The sequence below is a fragment of the Penicillium chrysogenum genome (genome assembly GCF_028827035.1).
Source record: "Penicillium chrysogenum strain IBT 35668 chromosome Unknown utg000002l_segment0_segment0, whole genome shotgun sequence".
In the NCBI taxonomy this organism is placed as follows: domain Eukaryota; kingdom Fungi; phylum Ascomycota; class Eurotiomycetes; order Eurotiales; family Aspergillaceae; genus Penicillium; species Penicillium chrysogenum.
In genome coordinates this window covers 1,024,613-1,043,554 of record NW_026622750.1, presented here as the reverse complement: position 1 = coordinate 1,043,554, position 18,942 = coordinate 1,024,613, and the positions used below count along the sequence as shown (strand labels likewise).

Here is an 18,942-nt window from a genome sequence, read left to right as displayed (position 1 = left end):
AGTTAGGGGTTCTTTAGTATAGGTTCGGGATTAATATAGATTAAAGTCTTAGCTATATAGTGTTAAAGAACGAAGTAAGGATATAATAGGGCCGAAACTAATTAAATTAATAGTTTATATAGCTATACTATTATAAAGAAATTAAGAGTAGTACTTAGTATTATATAACCTACTAGATCTTTAATAAAAAAAGTATATTTTATTTAAAATACTAAGTATAGAGAGGGAAAGAGAAAGAGGAAAGGATCGTTAGCTATAGGACCCTTTCTATATACGTAGATCTCGAGTCGGAGATATCTAGCAGAAAACCCTATCGACTTTAACCCTAAGCCCTGATCTGTCCTATCATATATCTAAAACAAACATTATCACGTGACTATATAGTCGAACCTCCAGATCGTCTCGAACCTCCAGATCGTCACAGCTATTATATCTTAGGCAGTTAAAGAAGAAGAGTTAGAATTGTAAAGATTTATAGTTATTAGGTATAAGGCCTATCAACCGGGTAAGATACAATTAGCGGAGGAGGGATTAAGTGTATTATCTCTAAGTGTTAAGACTAACTCTTATCAGAAATCAGGGGGGACCGGGGGCTTTTTGCTTATAACGAAGACTCCTAGTGCGCCAAGAAACAGGGCTGATCACCCGGCGAACCCCGCACGCATTGATTACGATACACATTGCACGCATCCTGCCATTCCCCTATTTCATGACTGAAAGGACCTTTATCCTTTACATTCGAGAACTTCTATCTCGGTTTTCTTAAGTTCTAGTAGTAAGGAAATATTGGTAAGCTGTATTAAGATTATGTGATAGGCTATAAGGGGGAAAGTAAGCGAGAGTTATACTAGTGCGGATATAAGGATAGATCTGATATCCATTAGAGCGGATATGCCGCAGTCTACTTCCGACCCAAGATATGCTTTTCTATTTTGCGGCCCCACTTCCAAGACATTAGTGCGCAGTTTTTATTCAACGGTCGATTATAAAGAAATTGTGATGCTGAATATGACGATACCCGCAAACGATGATACACTGTGCTTACAATGCAACAAAATTGCCTCGGGTGGTACCTATCACATGATATGATGAGAAACGAGGCTGAGAATCATGTTTATTTTGTTTGATATGTTTTGTTTGATATGTTTTGTTTGATATGTTTTGTTTGATATGTTTTGTTTGATATGTTTTGTTTGATATGTTTTGTTTGATATGTTTTGTTTGATATGTTTTGTTTGATATGTTTTGTTTGATATGTTTTGTATCATATTGGTATGAAAGCTCCATAAATTGCCAGAACTGAGTATACCTGTTCAGAAAGCTTCATAAGTATCTGAGGATCCTATTAGATCGCCTGATCTGATGCCTGTCATACTGGCCCAAAACGTAAGTAGGATAGGGCAACAGACAGCCGGCCCAAGTAATGAGAGAAAATGTTTTTATTTTACTAAGTTGAACAAAGGTTAGCGACTAATATGATTTCTCACAACGCCAAGGAGAAATGTCACGTGCTTTATTTATCATAGTATTACCAGTATTGAAACGAAACGGACCGCGCTGAATAGTGGCCAAAGGCGAAACAACGCTAGCGCTAGTGCCCTTAAAACCCCAGTGTCCGCAGTCGTCCTCTCCAAAAATCCTGATTCAGATCAAAATCAACCCTCTTCAGTCATGGCGCCCTTAGGAGATGATACTATAGATCGATCACAGGTTGACGACCTCAACGACCAAGCAATCCTAATCTGGACCGAGTTTCAAGTGTCCAAGGGACTAGAGCTAGATACCGAATGGGCTAGACATTTCCAGCCACTGCTTCGGGCCCTAGGGCACGAGGGTTCCGGGTATGCAAGAGTGCAGGAGCGCCCGGATACAATTCTTCTAGTTACAGGTGAGTTATATATCAACCGGGAATCAAAGGTCGTCCCGCTAACTACCACTAAGCATGGGAGAGAGCCTCGGATATAAGGGCATTCATAGCCTCGCCTTCCGCCCAGCTCTATCGGGAGAATCTCGAGGCTAGAGGAATTAGAGCTACGTCCTCTCGTGAGACATTTTCTCAGAGGAGCTCCGACTATGTGGGCCCTAGCTGGTTTAATACGTTAACGTGCTCTTACGTGGAATTGTTCTGGATATACTTTTTAGCACCGGTGACCGATACCCAGAAGACTCAGATTTCGGATTTGATTGGTATTCGCGAACCGGCTAAAGGGATTGGCGGTGTGCGGTATGGTATGAAGCGTCGTCAAACCGACCTTCCATTAAAGATATGGGCCATTGGAACAGAGCTCGTGCATGGCCAAGAAGCTCAGTTGATGCTATGGCCGCACTTCTGGACGGACGCAAAGAGCGCCGAGTATAGGCATGTTGGGAAATATTCTAACAGTGGCTATCTTATGTGGGACGCGAGAACCCTACTAGAGAAGTTTGGTGATAAGCTAGAAAGCGTCGGAGCCTTGGAATGGAAGGAAGAGTTTTGTGATTTCAAGCCAATCACTCTTGAACAGTGATTGTGTACCAAATTTGTCGATTTCGCTTTCTAGAAAATGTCCACTTCCATTTTCGTCATTTGCCTATATCGCCACGAGCCGGGCTGCACTAGTATCGAAGCTCCACCGCTTCCGCGCATTCTTGTTCTATGTAGTCTGCAGAAAATACCAATACCCCACGCTGAAGAAGACAAATGTCTTAGGATTTTAGCGCATGATATCCTGATATTTCATCCCATCCCAATATTGCCCATTTTTTTCCTCTTCTTTCTTCGACGGCGTACCATTGGGCTTCTTGAGCGCAGTTTGCATCTTACTCCATTCGTCTTCAGGTTATCAGCGTTGGTCTGACCTAATATATCCGACAAGAACTTATAAGTATAATCTTGTGTTTTGTTAGTACCAACGGCGAGGTGGATGAGCTCATGGTAGAGAGTTGCGCTTCGCGGGATAACCTTCGTGATTGACATCCTTGCTAAAGGCTTATTTTCTCCCAAAACCTCGGTATTTAGGTCGTATTCGAAAGCAAGAGGGCAGAAGGTCATCGTAGCGGGCTTCGTTATTTCTTGCGTTACTCCCAAGCCGCCGTTTCCTGGTGCGCAGTAAGTTCGCCCGTCGTAATTAGAGTCAAAAAGAAATGAAGCCAAATCTGGTGACCAATAAGGAACACGGCCAGTGGTCTCTTGCATATTCGTGTTCGGGTTAGTCCAAAACAAGTCATCTTTGTAAGCTCGCACTCCCTTAAATGTAGTAGGATGCAACGTAACCCTATCGACATCAAGTTCCATCAAATCGTTCCCATTCGAATCCCAAGCCACGTCACTCCTCGAAACCCTTTCGAGCCATGTGTCACCGTAGTAGAAATGTGGCGTGCCCCTTTTGAGCGGCTCCCTATCGAGAAATGTCCTCACTACTTTGATGCTGTCTTGAATGAGGTCAGTAATGTGAGCTGAAGGCTGTATAAGTGGCGAGAAACCCACCCTTCACCACCTTTACCTTGGCCGTCTCCGTTACCTTTATGTAAAAATAGGTCTGGAGAAAATCCCGGGCAACCGTTCTGGTTGGGCTATCGGTGGAACTTCCGGCATCCGTGAACACCTGGAGGCCAGCATCAACTATGTCACTGGTTTCGGCTAACCACCTTGGAAGTATTTTGTCGAGATACTTAGCACAGCTACTAAGGCTGTCTGTGTTACTTCCAGCCTCGTTCTTTTTAAGCTTGAACAAGGCATCTATGGTTGGAACGGCGATAATGGAAGGCATAAGTAGCAACCAAAGCATGATAGTAAAATTGGAATACATTTTGATTTGGACCAGTCGTTCCCGGATAAGGGAACTAGTAGCAAAACTGATTATAACACACAAATCGGCAACCTGTGCGGACGGTATCTTTATATACCCTTGATCGCTAGATTCCTGTTCGGACTTCGGTACAATCCCCCTCCACCTTCGGTTAGTAGATGAAGTAGGTAAATAACGAGGCAAAAAATACCGTCGCAATTTTAATGCTCAACTGAGACATGAAGTTGGGAACCCATGGACTCCCGCCATAAAACACAGTTTAGATAAGGATCTAGTGGATCGGGCGGGTATGCACGCTGCAGTCAGTTTGAGGCGTTATATTTGAGAGGACCCAACCTCGGAGATTGCAAATTTACTATATGCTAGTGTATAGTAGTAAGTATCTATATGGTTTTATGAACCATCGCTTAAAGCCTACAGACCCTTAGTGGCTCGTTAGTGGCAGCTTAGTAGGTCTTAGCGATCACTTAGGGTCTAGCGGCTGAAAGTGGCCCCAACGTCGGCGTTAGTGGGACAAACATCTCTAAGACATAGAGGAGCTAGTATATAGGCTTGTGGCGGCACTTATTACTAGTATATATTATGCACTTATCCATACTTGACTGGCGAATTAAAATATCCACCGTTGTCGTCCTGATATTTTTCTAGCATCCTCAAAATGTGGATTTAAGGCAATCTAAGTGTTACGCGATAAAACTAACAAAAACATTCGAATATCCACATTCCGGCTGTTCGGCATAGGAGTATTTGATTTCTTCGGAAATTCAATATCTGAAGTTTTGTGTCGATGCAACTAAAAGCTACCCAATCCACACGGAGATGGTGAATAATTGGCCGAAGCAACTCATCCTGGTAAGTCTCCTACCAGCCGAGAAAAACCAGACTAGGACCAGTAGACTATGTAGTAGGCTAGTTTGAACTTGGCAACACGCCGAAGAGATAACAGGGCTCGCGAAGAGGCAAAAATACAAAGTCTGCTATATATTCTCAATTCCGTCTGTAACTGACCGAATATCTATTCGCTACTCTTATTCTGAATCTATCGTTAGCAGTATGGTCCCTATCTACTCTTTCGTCGTTTTGGCTACCCTAGCTGTGGCCACTGAGGTCTCACCTGAATGCTGGACCTCAATCCGAAATGACACAATCGCTTGCTACAACAGCGCCCCCATCACTTTCGCCTTTGATATAAACACGACCGCGGAATGTCAAGACTGGTGCGGTAGGGTCGAGAAATGCTAATCATGGATCTACATGGAGCTTTCCGGTCGGTGTGATCTTCATCGTACTGCAGCTTTGACCATCTCGGATAATGTTGGCTTCACTTTCGGCGGGTGTGATCCCATTAATATAACTCTGCCAGTTGCTACTCCCGCCCCATCGACCAGCATCGCTGTGACTAGCACTCGTGTGGCAATGGAGATTAGCTATCCGGTACGCTTTTGGCTTTTCGGTTGCTCTCTGCTCGAAAATTCAGCTAACAATTGGTTTGTTTCTTTAGCCCCGGGCCAAGCGCGGAGTGCGTCATCACAGACATGGCCCCCAGCACGGAAATGGCCACCATCATTGAAGTACCTATATTGTGAGGATAGTTTCTCAACTGGGAGACCATATAAAAAACAGTATAAGGTTGCGATTTCAAACAGACCGAGGAGCAGGTTTTTGTGTACTTAGGGTATTAAATTGGTTTATTTGAGTCACTATAAATAGGGTCTACCTGTTCCACACCCCGAATAATTGCTACCACACCCCTCTAACCCGATTAGGGGGTAGGCACTCAATTACGAGGCACTGTATTTTCTGACATGCATACTACTGGCAGAAAATTTACCATAGAATCTGACTATTCTACTATATAAAATTATGTAAGATACACTATTTATATACCTGGGAGTAGAATAATTTTTCAGTATCTGTTTTATATTTAGGACTAATTTGGGATATGTATATACTACACCTCGCTATTATTACTGGTATCGTTTTATATAGGAGCTATATAGCTTGACTACAGAGTACTATGTTGTTTAAGGATTAGAAGTACTGTGTATATTGGATAATTTCGGAAGAAAGCGGTTATGTAAGATACTCTAACGCTGAGCTTAATCGGGTTAGAGGGGTGTGGTAGCAAGGAATATGGGTGTGGAACGAGTAGCTCCCTACAAATAATAGCTGAGAAATTGTGAGCTATTAATCTATGGCCTATTGGAAAATTTGCTGCGAATCTACGAATCAGTATACACTCTCCGAGGTCAGGAAAAGTCGCACTGTCGGAATTGCTTCGAAGTGTCTATACTCAAGACCAAGTTGATTTCCAATCAACTTGGCTCATCGTTGTAAATGCAGGCTCATATAACTAGCGCTCTGAAAAAAATAAGTCAATTCATACCTCCAAACTACAACAACCTTCGCTGACTGGCTTTATGATTGGCTTGATACTTGTCTTTCTACTTTTCTTTCTAGTTCCCTTTTTGATGATCGTTGAAGAGGTGGCATAACTTGAGGCCATTGGAGCCTTCTCGCGGTCGAACATTTCAATGGTCCAAGTCAATTTTACCTCGAAGCCTTTCTAAGCATTCTTCCAAGGTTGCATTCTTAGCATCTCTTTTAGTGGCTAAGCTACGCTGCAAAGATGCTAGTGGTATACTTCCAAAGTTTGGTATCGCCTTACACGCCAAGCAATTAGTTCCCTCGCCGCACACGCTAAGCAGATATTGTTACATTGACCATGATCCACTCAGCGGGTCGACTTTTTAGCACTAGCGTAGCTCATAGATTTTTGACGGCGGTACATTACTAGTACACACGAGGCAATTTCATGAAGCGACGCCTCTCGACTACTAGTAAATTAGATCGCTACTATGCAATCTCCGACTTACCCGAGGCAATTCGACTAGTTTAGTGGAGATAGCGAGAAATAAATGTCTCAATTCTGCTCGGAGTCAAGGGCCCAAGACGGTTGGACGATATAAAGCGTAGTTATCAAAAAGGGACAGTTATCCCAGGCCGTTGGGATGCCTCGCTTCCTTTCTCAGGGTTCAAGTTTGCAATGACCAGCATGTCCTTATTCCTGATATGGATCGCGGTGCTTACGCTAGCCTGTCAGGCGCAGGCAGCGTCTGTCTTTGCTCACTTCATGGTAAGTAGGACATCTACCTAGTGAACTAAAAACTTGACTTTTCGTTAATAGGAGACTAGGTAACCAACTCGGCCAAGTATACATCTGATGACTGGGAGAACGATATGAAACTGGCGCAGGATGCGCACATTGACGCCTTTGCACTCAACATGGCCTACAACGATCCGACAAACATCAAGGCCCTCCCAGCCGCTTTTTCAGCAGCGGACAATGTCGGCTTCAAACTCTTCTTTTCCTTCGATTACGCTGGAAACGGCAATTGGCCGAAGAGCGATGTCATCAACCTGATCAATCAGTATAGCGCACATGCCTCATACTTCTTTTACAAAGGCCAAGCATTTATGTCTACCTTTGAAGGTCCTGGCCGTGCCGATGATTGGCCTTCGATCAAGTCTGCTACCAACTACTTCTTTATCCCGAGCTGGTCTTCTCTGGGCGCCAAACCCTCCGTTAAAACTGGAGTCGTCGATGGTCTTTTCAGCTGGGCCGGATGGCCATGGGGTCCCCAAGATATGGACACTTATATTAACGCTTCCTATATCCAATACCTGGGTGGAATGCCTTATATGATGCCTGTTTCTCCGTGGTTCTATACCAACTTGCCTGGGTATAAGAAGAACTGGATGTGGAGAGGAGACCACCTGTGGCATGACCGCTGGCAGGAAGTACTCTTTGTACAGCCTGAGTTTGTGCAGATTATCTCATAGAATGACTACGGCGAGTCTCACTATATTGGCCCTCTTTATAGCAAGTCTATAGAGGCATTCGAAATTGGAAAGGCACCATTCAACTACGTGACCGATATGCCCCACGATAGCTGGCGCAAACAACTCCCCTTCTAGATCGATATGTATAAGGAGGGCACCGCCCACATCTCCGAAGAGAGCATTGTCTCTTAGTATCGATTGAGCCCTGGGGCGGCCTGTGCTAGTGGAGGCACCAGTGGAAACACTGCGCAGCAGCTGCAGATTGAATTTCCGCCTGCTGAAATGGCCCAGGATCGTATCTTCTTCTCCGCTGTGCTTGGTTCATTTTCCGGAGTGGTCGTCTCCATCGGTGGGGACGCTCGAACTGCTGCATGGTCAGTAGTTCCAGACGATGATATCGGTGCCTACCACGGTAGCCAGCATATTGACGGTCGTACTGGACCTGTGACCGTGTCACTGATGCGTAATAACGTTGTTATCACCACTATCCAAGGTGAGTCAATCTCGTCGGGCTGTCCCAATGGGATTCAGAACTGGAATGCCTGGGTGGGTAGTGCAACCGGCGACAAGGTGTCAACCTCGCCTAAGCAAGAACTGTCCGATCAGAGTTACAAGAACGGTACTAGCGCACACAACTTCGCTGGTCTTTGCGAGTTCTCCTGCAAATACAACTATTATCCGCTTGGCGCCTGTACCTGCACGAAGATGGGCTTGGGATACAAGAAGCCCAACTCGACCGGAGTGGTCGGATATCCCATCCCAGGCGAGGGGGCCAGCTATAGTGGACTTTGCAACTTCGACTGCAATCTTGGCTATTGCCCACCCTCCAGCTGTGGTACCGAAGAGGTTCCGTTGATTGTACCTACTGTGTCGCCCTTCCTTCCTCCAGCCTGCACATCGGGAACTGGTGAGGGTAACCTTGCTGGTCTCTGCGACTTCAGCTGCACACATGGCTTCTGTCCAATGAACGCGTGCACTTGCACTGGGCAGGGTGCGGTAAATGTCATGGCTCCTACAACCGATAAAACCGGCACAGCTGCCCCAGGGAATGATGTTACAATCTATGGACCCATGTGTGAATACACTTGTCAACGTGGATACTGTCCTGAAGGAGTTTGCGTGGAACAAGACTCCAGTGAGTCGGGCTCCAACTCCGGATCTGGATCTGGATCTGGATCTGGAGATGTGTATATTGCCCCTTCCATCTGGGATGACCCTTCACCGGTCGTTGAATGCCAACCTCCATGCTCCATCATTTTACCTCCGCTGCCTCTTGACTCTCCATCGACCCTCAAGGTTCCAGAATGGACCACCCCAATTACGCAGAGCTACTTGACCACCAGAACGTCAACTGATGCCGAAGGCATTACAACCACTTATCGGGGATACAAGAAAACAACGCTGTATGCCACAGTATCTTTCCCAGAATGTAAGCCATCCATCTTCAACCTGATTGTTATAGAGCTTCGGACTAACGTTTTAGTTACCATGACCGAAATTCCGGTGTGGGGGGTATCGATCAATGCGAGCCAAACTGCCCCTTCTTCTGTGGAGATGACAAGCAGCGTTACATTGCCCCTGATGGTATATGTACTCCCTCCATTCGGATCAGGTCCCACTCCAACCAGCACCACCACTACGCTCACTCCACCTCCATACCCCTGGACCCAGACAACCAAGGACACTCAGATCAACAGGGGAACAACCACAATTACTTGGTCCTCGGGTAGTCCCACACCCACCGTCAGCAAAGGCAGCAAAGGCAGCGGTCACGGCTGTGCCCCATGGTGCGGCTGTTTGGGCTGCCCGCCTAGTTTCGACAGTATATCTGGCGGCGGCGGCAGCAGTGGCGGTACTGGTAGCGGGAGTGGCTCTGACGGCGACAATGAGGATGAGTGCAGCACTGAAACAGCGCAAGTGTGCTCTACAGTCTGCATTAAAGGTTCCGACTGTGACATCGATTGCTCTACTACGACCGGGTGCTCGGTCACCCCATCGTCGACCAAGATCGTCGGCACACCTGCGCCCGGCTATGGGATCACCATGGAAAGCTGGCCCACGACAACTGAAGACCCCGCCGAGGTTCTGAGCAGCGCTATTTCCCAAGAATCGGTCCTCTCTTCCATGTTTGGATCTCTGTCCGTTCTGGAGGGGCTGACAACCACTGCAACTGGGCCTGCCCCGACGAGTGGCAGCAGTGCTGGGCGTATCGAGCTCTTCTACTACCATACTAACGTAGATAGTGAAGCTCAATGGGAGATCTATGAGGGTATCGCTTCTGGCAAAGGTTGCCCTGGAAGATTCCCTCCTGACTTTGTGAAGAAAGACGGCTCTTATAACGGGATTCACAATGGAGACAGCGGTTTCAAAGCCTATGGCAAATCATGCAAATATGAAGGAACAAATCTTCCTATAGGCAAACCCGGAGTGAAGGTGGCAAGTTTGTGTGTGATGGATATCGGGATGCTACTTGTTATTCTGGCAATGGCGACCAGGGAACATGCCAACAGGGCTACATGGAAGTGTACTCTGTCATGTATTGTGAATGGTAGGGTCAGAAAAAGAGTTAAAGTGGTTTAAAAGTTCAAAGAAATGAAAAATATTCAATAATGAAATTGGTAAAAGCCTAGAATCCCGTGGCAAGAAATCTAACGGACAATTCACGACTTGGACAAGAGCCATCCCGGCGCCGCAGGGAGTTGAGATTATATGGGTTTAGTCGAATTCTTAAAGAATTTTCGTACACGGAGTACTCTGTGTATCGTAGGGCCTTGCCTTGGCTAATGTGGCATTCCAATACACTCTAAGAGTCCGCGATGAACAAAGTGAAAAATTGAATTATTATGGAAGTCATGTTCCAAGTTTCCGCAATCCTGACACTTTCCGCCGCTTGTGGGCGTTTTGCTCCAGATCTCGTGGGCTTGGAAAAATGCTTTTCATCATAGCGTCCGTGATTTCAGCTTCTTTATTTTTCACTGGGTTTCCTTTCTTCTTTGGTTGGAGTCTGAGTTGCTCTGCTGGAACGACAATAATGTCGGTAGGTGGAAATTGCACACTGCGCAGCTGCGGTAAAGACATACCATGTGGTGTAACTCCAAAATATACTAAATCAGGAGTGGGGAAGTCCACCGGTAAGCATATCTCATTCCTACGTGACTTGGCTCTTAAAAAGAAGAAGTAAATATAGCTACGTGAGGCCCCTTTACCCGTTCCTCACGCCGAGGACTTGGATTTAGGGCCACAGCATCTGTCCGATAACGAGACAAACAACCTAATAAGCCTTCAGTTTCCACTGAGTCCATTGCCCTTATTTGACTCAACGATCTGCCGTGCTTTGGTGCGACCGTCGTTAAAGTGGAATAACCTAACCAAGGTTATCGCTTCGCTGGTAGTAAATTCCGTTATCTTCGATACCACAGCCTGTAACGATTTGAGGCGACCGTCGTCGAAGTGAAATAACTCGACCAAGTTTATCGCTTCGCTGGCAGTAAATTCCTTTATCTTCGATACCACAGCCTGTAACGATTTGAGGCGACCGTCGTCGAAGTGGAATAACCCAACCAAGTTTATCGTTTCGCTGGCAGTAAATTCCTTTATCTTCGATACCACGGCCTATAAAGATTTGAGGCGACCGTCGTCGAAGCGGAATGACCCGACCAATTTTATCGCTTCGCTGGCAGTAAATTCCTTATGAGTTTTCCCTAGTTCATCAGGCTGAAACGCCGTCTTATCATAAGGCGAGTTGGTGGCGGGTTGCCTGGCTCCTTGAACTCCTATCTGAGACTGCTCTTCTAAGGGTTTTATCTGAGTCTCTACTGCCTCCTGTAGACATTGAGACGGCTTAACATGAGCATATTCTTGAGTCTTCGTCACTGCTTGATACGGAGGTGGGGGATCGTGAGGCAATATACCACCATCTTCGGTATCACCGACCCCTCTGAAACAACAAAAGAGAGATTGCAACATTGGCTTTATTTGGTGAATGGACATTCTATGCCACTTGGGACGCTGCACTCTTATGATGTGGGCATTTAAAACCCCCCACCCTCTTTAGTGCGTGGCAACGAATGATTGGCCGCCAAAATCCTGTACTCGGTCGGCATAGGAGGGAGCCGTTGCAGGAGAAGGCTGCGTACTGTCGAGCCAGCCATTAGCCGCTCTCATTGAGACCGACGCTTGCAAGGTATCACAGCAACAGAAACACCGACTCAGCTCTCATCATAATGAGATGAAAGAGGTACAAATCGTGACAGCCCGGATCTAGGGCTTCTAGTAGCTTCCCCTGTCTTTTTCCTTTCCTCTCCAGGGTCCATCCAATACAGTTCTTTTGAGCTATCATTCTTCCTGCGCAGCCTTCTATTTCTCTAATAGGGATCATTGGCTTAAATACCTAAGACATAGTATACTTCAAAGCCTCCAAGAGACCGTGCAGTTTTGCATTGCATGGAATGTTTGTGGTTCTGCCTGTTCATGGTTCTCCTACATATAGACACCGGACCAACTCCATCCTTCAATGCACTTCGAGAAATCAGAAGCGAAAGCCTTATAGTTTGCTGACAGAACCTACTATATTATTCTGTACTCCGATATTTCCTCTGTTGACAGATGTGATCCACAGGATTCGTGTGAATATATACATTGAAACCATAACTGCTGATGCTTATATACTCGTAATGCAGCCGCCTGGGCAATAGACAAGCCTCATTCACCACTCCAACCGATCATCACAGATAAGACTAACATCAAACCTCTCCTGCCCCTTCCAGACCTTGCCACCAGAATTACAAGAAGCAACGATGTCCCGCAGGTCACTAATCATACCACCAGGCCCACTAGCAAAGACACTAGTCGGGCCGCGCACCGTCTCAGCCAAGAAATCACCAACCAACCGCGGAAGATCAGGGTGTCTATTGACATCGTCCGAACCGCCACCGAGACGCTCCACAGCGGCGGGCTTATCACATCCACAGCACGCAGAAACCGACTTCGAAGGCGAGACCTGCACGACCTTCTCCCCAATCTTCGGGACCTCCAGATTACAGTTTTCGGAATCCGAGTTCTCCGAAGGCGTCTTGCTCCCTGCGTCCCGGGTAGCGAAAATGCGAATCTCGAGATTCAATGTCTTCCGCACTTTCTGCAAGAGATCCAGCTCTGCCGCAACCCACTCCGTATTCGCCGTGTGGCGGACCGCCCAGATGAGCTCGACCTTGCGCTCTGGTGAGGGTTGCTGGCGGGCAAGATTTAGCAGAACGGGGAGGACGTAGGTGATGCCGGTCCCGCCGGCCACGCAGATTATATTGGTGCTTGGTGTCAAGTGACTGGTGATGGACTCGCCATATGCGCCGGTCAGGATGACGGGTGTTGTGGGTGTGCCGGTGGCGGCGAGGTCGGCGACCTTTTTTGTCTCGCCGCTTTTCGCGCGGAGGATGTAGGAGTGTTGGACTGTGCCTTTTGACACGGTGGGGACGTTGAGTGGTGTGAAGGGGTGGGATTGCCAGATGCTACATTTCGTGAAGGAGAGGTAGTAGTGTTGGCCGATGGACCAGGGGTCCTGGTTGTTGTGCAGGTCGAGGCGGATGACGTCTCCGTGTTCGGTGTCCGGGAAGCGGGTGATGGTCGCGTCGGCGGGTTTGAAGCCCAGACCGAGAGTACCGGAGTGGTCGGGGTGGTAGTGTAGTAGGGCTGTGCGAACGAGGCGAGCTCCGCGGTCGAGGAACCAGAAGATCAGCGAGGGCCACATGAAGCATTTGAGCTGTTTCCAGTGGGCCCAGCAGGCGCCGATGTAGACCATGGCGAGGATGTAGTGCAGTTTGCGGAAGGTCTCGTAGCCGGTGAGTCTAATTCCCCATGGTGTGCTCAGCACAACTAGGAGGAGCAGAAGGATCATGGCGACGATGCCCCAGACGATGTATGTCTGAGTTACCCACTCGAGTCCGACGGTGGGCTGTGGCTGGTACATTCTCAGCTCGACAACGCACCAGGCGATTGTGTGCAGGGAGCTTTGCACGAAGATGATGTAGCCTAACCAGCGATGGAGGAAGTTGAAGCTCTGGTATGGCAGGCCAGTGATGAGGGAGAGGAAAGACTCTCGACTGCTCAGTAGCACGGAGAGCGGGGTGAGGGCGTAGGCCAGGGTCCCGATGCGGTCTGACCACGGCCCGATGCTGTTGCGGGTATTATATACACCGGGCATGTCTGACACAGGCGTGACCCATGTGTTGTAGAGAATGCCGACAAAGCTGAAGATGAGGAGGTAGCCAGCCAACAGAGCGAGAGTGAGCACTTGAAGGCGTGTTGTGCGGCCGAAAATCAGGCGAGCCGCATCTGGCAGGAGATATTTCCGGGCGAATGAGGCAACAGAGCGGCGCACCTTGTATAGCCCGGCTAGTTCTGGTGCTGCTAGTGTTGGTGATATCGTTGGCACATTGAACTGGTTCAGGACGACCCAGAGGAGCAAAATTGTGCCGATGAGACACCACAATATGCCTGAGTATAGCATTCCCAGGTCATGGGATGCGTATACCTGGTCGAGATACTCGCATGATCCTGGATCGCTGGTACAAGGAAGAGCGCGATCGTAGTATCCCCAATGAGGCTCTAATGCTGACGCCTTGCTCATATCTTGGATGTGGCGAACATCCAATTTTGGGGACGACATTATGTCCTAACTGCCCTGTGCAGTGGGCGGATGTTGAAGACCAAGTAGGACCCTCAGCCCACTTCCGATGAGCCTGGGCGTCGATTCAGCTCAAGTCGAGGAAAGAACGAATTCTGCGTCCGGTCGGATTATCGAAGCGCAAAGGGGACGAGTGGGAGAAGTCCACGAGCTTTTATTCACTGCCATTACGCGAGCGCCGATTTGCAATTGTCGAGTGGCCATTTCACATTTGCGGCGATTTGAGCACATTTCTCCCACACCATCGCTGGGTTGCTCCACTTCGACTTATAGTGCAAGTGGGGAGGGACCAGGTTACTATAAAGACCGTCGGCCTCGAGCTCTGATATCGGACACGCCATTTCCTCAAATCCTCATCCTCCCATACCCAGAACACCAGTCAAGATGGAGGGCATGGATCATGGCAGCAGCTCGAGCAGTTGCAAAGTCTCGGTGGGTGCCAAGAGATTCGGAGATTTCAAGTGGATTCGCTGACCAAAAAGTCCAGATGCTGTTTAATTTTCACACGATCGATGCCTGCTTCCTATCCACTGGATGGCAGATCAAGAATAATGGCATGTTTGCTGCGACTTGCATTGGCACCATTCTGCTTGTTGTACTGGTCGAGTTCTGTCGGCGCATTGGGCGGGAATACGACAACTTCCTGACGCGCCAGTTTGAGCGCCAAGCCGCGCACGGCACGTTTGCCAAGAAATGTGAATCGGCCAGAACAGCCGTGACTTTTCGAGCGACGCCTTTACAGCAGTTGACGAGGTCTGTGATTCATGCAGTCACCTTTGCAGGGGCTTATATCACCATGTTGTTGGCCATGTACTTCAATGTCTATTTGATTATTTGCATCTTCATCGGGGCGGGGCTGGGCAAGTTCTTGTGTGATTGGATGGTTGTCACGGTGGGAATCGATGACGTGCAGGATGAGACACGGAAATTGGAGGAGACAACGATATGTTGTGACTGATGATTGATGTGATGATTGACGATTGTGCACTTTCTGCGTTTTTAGCGTTGATATATGAAACTTGCATTATGGAGTTATAATCCACTCTTTCATTATTTACATACACCATGTCTTAGTTATGGAAGAGCACTTCATCTTTCCTACGAAATCTCTTTCAACGATGTTTTCTTGGAATTTCCCCTTTGTCGCTCGTCCTAGACATATGCAGTAACTCTGAACAAGAACAATAAACTCCTTTATTCACCTATCTAAGACTTTGACTGAAGAACAGAAGCTGATAAAAGAAATCTTAACAATGAGTACTCTGACTTCTATTGATTTCCATATCTTCACTGTCGTTCCAATGTCAGTATTAAAGATAACTGGAAGATCTTAAACAGTTTCAATTCCATCCACATTTGGGAGCTATCGTTGTTGGAACAGTTTCCTACGAGCTCTACATTCTTAGGTTATCGCTACAAAAGTTGCCTATACCACTCATAACGAGGACCTTGGGTGTCACACCCTCCTAGAGATGAATCCATCCGAAGGTCACCAGGAGCTTGAACAGCACTTCAACGAAGCCCACAAAGACTTCACAGACACTTTGAAGTGCATCATACACACCCTACAACACGATGGCTTCACGATGGAGAACTGTTGGGAAGTCTGCGACCAACTCGATCTTCTTGATTCCCTACTAGGTGATATGGAGGAACTTGGCCCGGAAATGGCATTGGAGACTCCAAACCGGCTCGTCCTGCACAGGTTACCTAGAAGTTACTTCCTGGAGTGTAAATTCCGCTTTGATTGTCTTGGTGTTCAGCATGGTCTGGATGACGTTCGAGGTATCCTCGCCGACTGCTTTTATGATGATTGTGCTGAGGTTGCCTGTATTGGGTTGGAAAGTCTCCTGTCCAGATTTCCATTCTAGTTGATTTTGAACCATTTCGAGTCGGGTTATTGCGTTTATCGTTGAAATTCATAGTTAGTTAACTAGTTACCGAGAGCAAACACTGTGGCCTATCCCATGATAAATCAAGCGGACCTCATCGCGGCAGCAGACATTGTACAAAGTGAGCGAGCCATAGACCAATCGATCCCGATATCTCGGTACATGAAGGGTTGGCATGTTGATAAACAACTCCTCATATAGCACCGCGCCGGAGCCTGCTGAAGAAAACGCCACATTTCACGGAACCTTCTTCTCCCCTCTCGTAGGGCCGTAGCCTCCGTGGCCGTCCCCCTCGAAGTGCCCTAAATAGTTCATCAAAGGGGCGTTCGCGGTCGATGACGCGCTGGCGAGCGTTGCGTTCCAGACGCCGAGCTCGCGATATATCAAAGAAAGGCTACTCCGACAGGGGCGATTTCCGCTTGACGGAGATGCACTTCATGGGCAAAGCCCCAAATATGGCCAGGACGCCAACGGCGACCGCGACGTAGAACGCGTAAACAATGGCCGAGTTGTACGCGCGCAAGACAGCAGGTATCAGGTCCCCGTCAACCTGGTCTCGAAATGAGTTTGCGCCCGCTCTTGCTATGGCTACGGCATCAACCGCAGGTGCCTCGGTCCTCAGGTTTCGCAATAGGCTGGTGTGGAAGATCGTTTGCGCAATCGAAATAAAAATAGTACCTCCAAGGGTTTGCATGAACATGAGGATCGCAGTCGCACTCGGCATGTCATCGGGGGATAGCACAGTCTGGATTGATATCACCGATTGTTGAATGCCGATTCCGATCCCCATGCCGTACAGTGCCTGGTACCCGATCCATTGGGAATGGCCCGAACCCACTTGAAGCGTCGAGAGAAGCCCTGCGCCGACAGATGATAACACTGGGGATACGAGCATAAACGGTGTATAGTACCCAGTCAGCGTGACAAGGATGCCAGAGAGCAGACTCATCGTGATCATGCCGAGGATCATCGGGAGGGTCATAATACCAGACTGTGTCGCGGTCACGTTCTTGATGCCTTGGAGCCATATCGGGATCTAAACGAGTCTTTGTTAGGCGCACTTGCGCATCGGGACTTCTTCAGAATATGCGCTTACATAGAACACGAAGACCATAAAGGAGGCATTTACGCAAAACGTAAAGAGTGCTGCCCCCCACATGTTCCTATTGGCAATCAATCTAGGAGGGATCGTTGCCTTCTCTTGCCGCCACCATTGCAGGGCGATGAATGTCAAGATCAGGACACCGGAGATCACCAATAATGTGATTACCCGGCTTCCCCCCAGGGATATTCCCTTCCCCCCCATTGCAACGCCAGCAGCAGACAGATGATGCCGGGCAGGAAGAACAACATACCCACTAGGTCTGATTGGGATAATTGTTCCATTATCCCAGCACGTTGCCTTACGGGCTGAGGTGTCTTGAAGAAGCACAAGATAAAGACTCCCGTGACTGCGCCGATTGGCAAATTGATATAAAAGCACCAGCGCCAGCTAAGGTAGTCGGTCAGTGCTCCTCCCATTAGGGGCCCCACTACATTAGCAATCCCGAATGTTGTTCCAAAGAGGCCCATATAGACGGGCCTCCGAGCCACTGGCACAGTCTGGGCGACCACCAGGATGGACCCTGACTCGATTCCCGCCGAACCGAGTCCTGCAATGGCGCGCCCGAGGATCAGTCCCACCGAGGTCGGAGTGACACCGCAAACCAGTGAACCGATCTCAAAGATGCCCAGCGATATCAGGTACACCCACTTACATGAGTAAAATGTATACATCTTTCCGAAAATCAGGGTCATAGAACACGTGGTGAGAAGATAGGCACTGCCATACCATCCAACATCTCCCAATGAGTGAAATTGGCTGGTGATCCTGGGGATTGCTGTTGCAATGATCGTGTTATCCTAGAACAAAGATCCTGGTCAGCGAGATCGTGTCTCCACCCCGTACGGCTTTATCTGTACAACCGAACATATGAAGAATGCACGACATACCAACGCGGTGCAGAAAAAGGCGAGGAACAACGATATCGTGATAATGACCAGCCTCCACGTCGGTGGATACTCCGGGGTCCTGATGTCCCTTCGCTCATCGGAAGACGGCAACTTCGCTTCCTCCGGGACAATGTGATCGTTCTGATGTGAAGAGCCGGGTCCGGATCCATTGTGTGTCCGCCTCGGGTCGGGGGTTTGTGGAGCACTAGAAGCATCACACTCGGAATTGGACGGCCATTGTGAGCTAGGATGATGAACGAGTGGCTGCGAAGCGCCTGAGCTGCTTTCTATCATTCTTTGTATCTCGTGCCTTGTAAAGGTCCCCCCGGGAAATAGTGGTGAAATGGGAGCCCCCAGCGGTATTACTCTGCATGGGAGGACAGGCAAAGGAAAAGAAACAGCGGAATACCTCACTATTCATGGGCAGCTGGGTGGCACTAGCGCTGGTCCGTAGGTGTGGAGGAAATATTTAGTTACATATCGAGTACGACAAGATCTTCACGTCTTGCATATCCCTTTCTATATGGACGGCCCCTGCATTCTCCCGCCCCTGGCATCCTAAGGGATCTTCTCGGGTACAGCCAAAGCTGCATTAAGCCAACGCCTAGACTACTTTAACCACTGATATCAAGGAAATTGTCCGATATTCTGGTCACCGTGGACGATAGACCTTGCTTGGTTTACTGGAATTGCAGCCTGAACTAGTAACAGGGACGGGTCACTACCCTAAAACATATGATGACCTCGAAAG

The 18,942-nt window shown here is 48.1% G+C and overlaps 9 protein-coding genes across 9 annotated transcripts; 6 read left to right on the top strand and 3 right to left on the bottom strand.

The window, feature by feature from the left end:
• Nucleotides 1-1,671: 1,671 nt before the first annotated feature.
• N7489_003983 (Dimeric alpha-beta barrel) lies at nucleotides 1,672-2,507 on the top strand (the record flags this gene model as incomplete). Its single annotated transcript, XM_056709735.1, has 2 exons — nucleotides 1,672-1,888; nucleotides 1,942-2,507. 2 exons carry the CDS (start codon nucleotides 1,672-1,674, stop codon nucleotides 2,505-2,507), a joined length of 783 nt encoding a protein of 260 aa, XP_056568156.1.
• A 63-nt stretch (nucleotides 2,508-2,570) lies between these two features.
• On the bottom strand, nucleotides 2,571-3,788 carry N7489_003982 (uncharacterized protein; the record flags this gene model as incomplete). Its single annotated transcript, XM_056709734.1, has 3 exons — nucleotides 2,571-2,633; nucleotides 2,804-3,435; nucleotides 3,467-3,788. 3 exons carry the CDS (start codon nucleotides 3,786-3,788, stop codon nucleotides 2,571-2,573), a joined length of 1,017 nt encoding a protein of 338 aa, XP_056568155.1.
• A 1,254-nt stretch (nucleotides 3,789-5,042) lies between these two features.
• On the top strand, nucleotides 5,043-5,358 carry N7489_003981 (uncharacterized protein; the record flags this gene model as incomplete). The annotated part of the gene is made up of 2 exons (XM_056709733.1): nucleotides 5,043-5,222; nucleotides 5,290-5,358. The coding sequence occupies 2 exons, from the start codon at nucleotides 5,043-5,045 to the stop codon at nucleotides 5,356-5,358; spliced, it is 249 nt and encodes an 82-aa protein (XP_056568154.1).
• Nucleotides 5,359-6,843: 1,485 nt separating this feature from the next.
• N7489_003980 (glycoside hydrolase family 71 protein) lies at nucleotides 6,844-7,631 on the top strand (the record flags this gene model as incomplete). Its single annotated transcript, XM_056709732.1, has 2 exons — nucleotides 6,844-6,924; nucleotides 6,984-7,631. 2 exons carry the CDS (start codon nucleotides 6,844-6,846, stop codon nucleotides 7,629-7,631), a joined length of 729 nt encoding a protein of 242 aa, XP_056568153.1.
• A 282-nt stretch (nucleotides 7,632-7,913) lies between these two features.
• N7489_003979 (uncharacterized protein) lies at nucleotides 7,914-10,211 on the top strand (the record flags this gene model as incomplete). Its single annotated transcript, XM_056709731.1, has 1 exon — nucleotides 7,914-10,211. One exon carries the CDS (start codon nucleotides 7,914-7,916, stop codon nucleotides 10,209-10,211), a length of 2,298 nt encoding a protein of 765 aa, XP_056568152.1.
• Nucleotides 10,212-12,336: 2,125 nt separating this feature from the next.
• N7489_003978 (ferric reductase family protein) lies at nucleotides 12,337-14,289 on the bottom strand (the record flags this gene model as incomplete). Its single annotated transcript, XM_056709730.1, has 1 exon — nucleotides 12,337-14,289. One exon carries the CDS (start codon nucleotides 14,287-14,289, stop codon nucleotides 12,337-12,339), a length of 1,953 nt encoding a protein of 650 aa, XP_056568151.1.
• A 402-nt stretch (nucleotides 14,290-14,691) lies between these two features.
• N7489_003977 (copper transporter family protein) lies at nucleotides 14,692-15,265 on the top strand (the record flags this gene model as incomplete). Its single annotated transcript, XM_056709729.1, has 2 exons — nucleotides 14,692-14,739; nucleotides 14,795-15,265. 2 exons carry the CDS (start codon nucleotides 14,692-14,694, stop codon nucleotides 15,263-15,265), a joined length of 519 nt encoding a protein of 172 aa, XP_056568150.1.
• Nucleotides 15,266-15,779: 514 nt separating this feature from the next.
• On the top strand, nucleotides 15,780-16,178 carry N7489_003976 (uncharacterized protein; the record flags this gene model as incomplete). Its single annotated transcript, XM_056709728.1, has 1 exon — nucleotides 15,780-16,178. The coding sequence occupies one exon, from the start codon at nucleotides 15,780-15,782 to the stop codon at nucleotides 16,176-16,178; it is 399 nt and encodes a 132-aa protein (XP_056568149.1).
• Nucleotides 16,179-16,593: 415 nt separating this feature from the next.
• On the bottom strand, nucleotides 16,594-18,485 carry N7489_003975 (MDR family MFS transporter; the record flags this gene model as incomplete). The annotated part of the gene is made up of 4 exons (XM_056709727.1): nucleotides 16,594-17,235; nucleotides 17,296-17,691; nucleotides 17,733-18,101; nucleotides 18,192-18,485. The coding sequence occupies 4 exons, from the start codon at nucleotides 18,483-18,485 to the stop codon at nucleotides 16,594-16,596; spliced, it is 1,701 nt and encodes a 566-aa protein (XP_056568148.1).
• Between the last annotated feature and the right edge of the window lie 457 nt (nucleotides 18,486-18,942).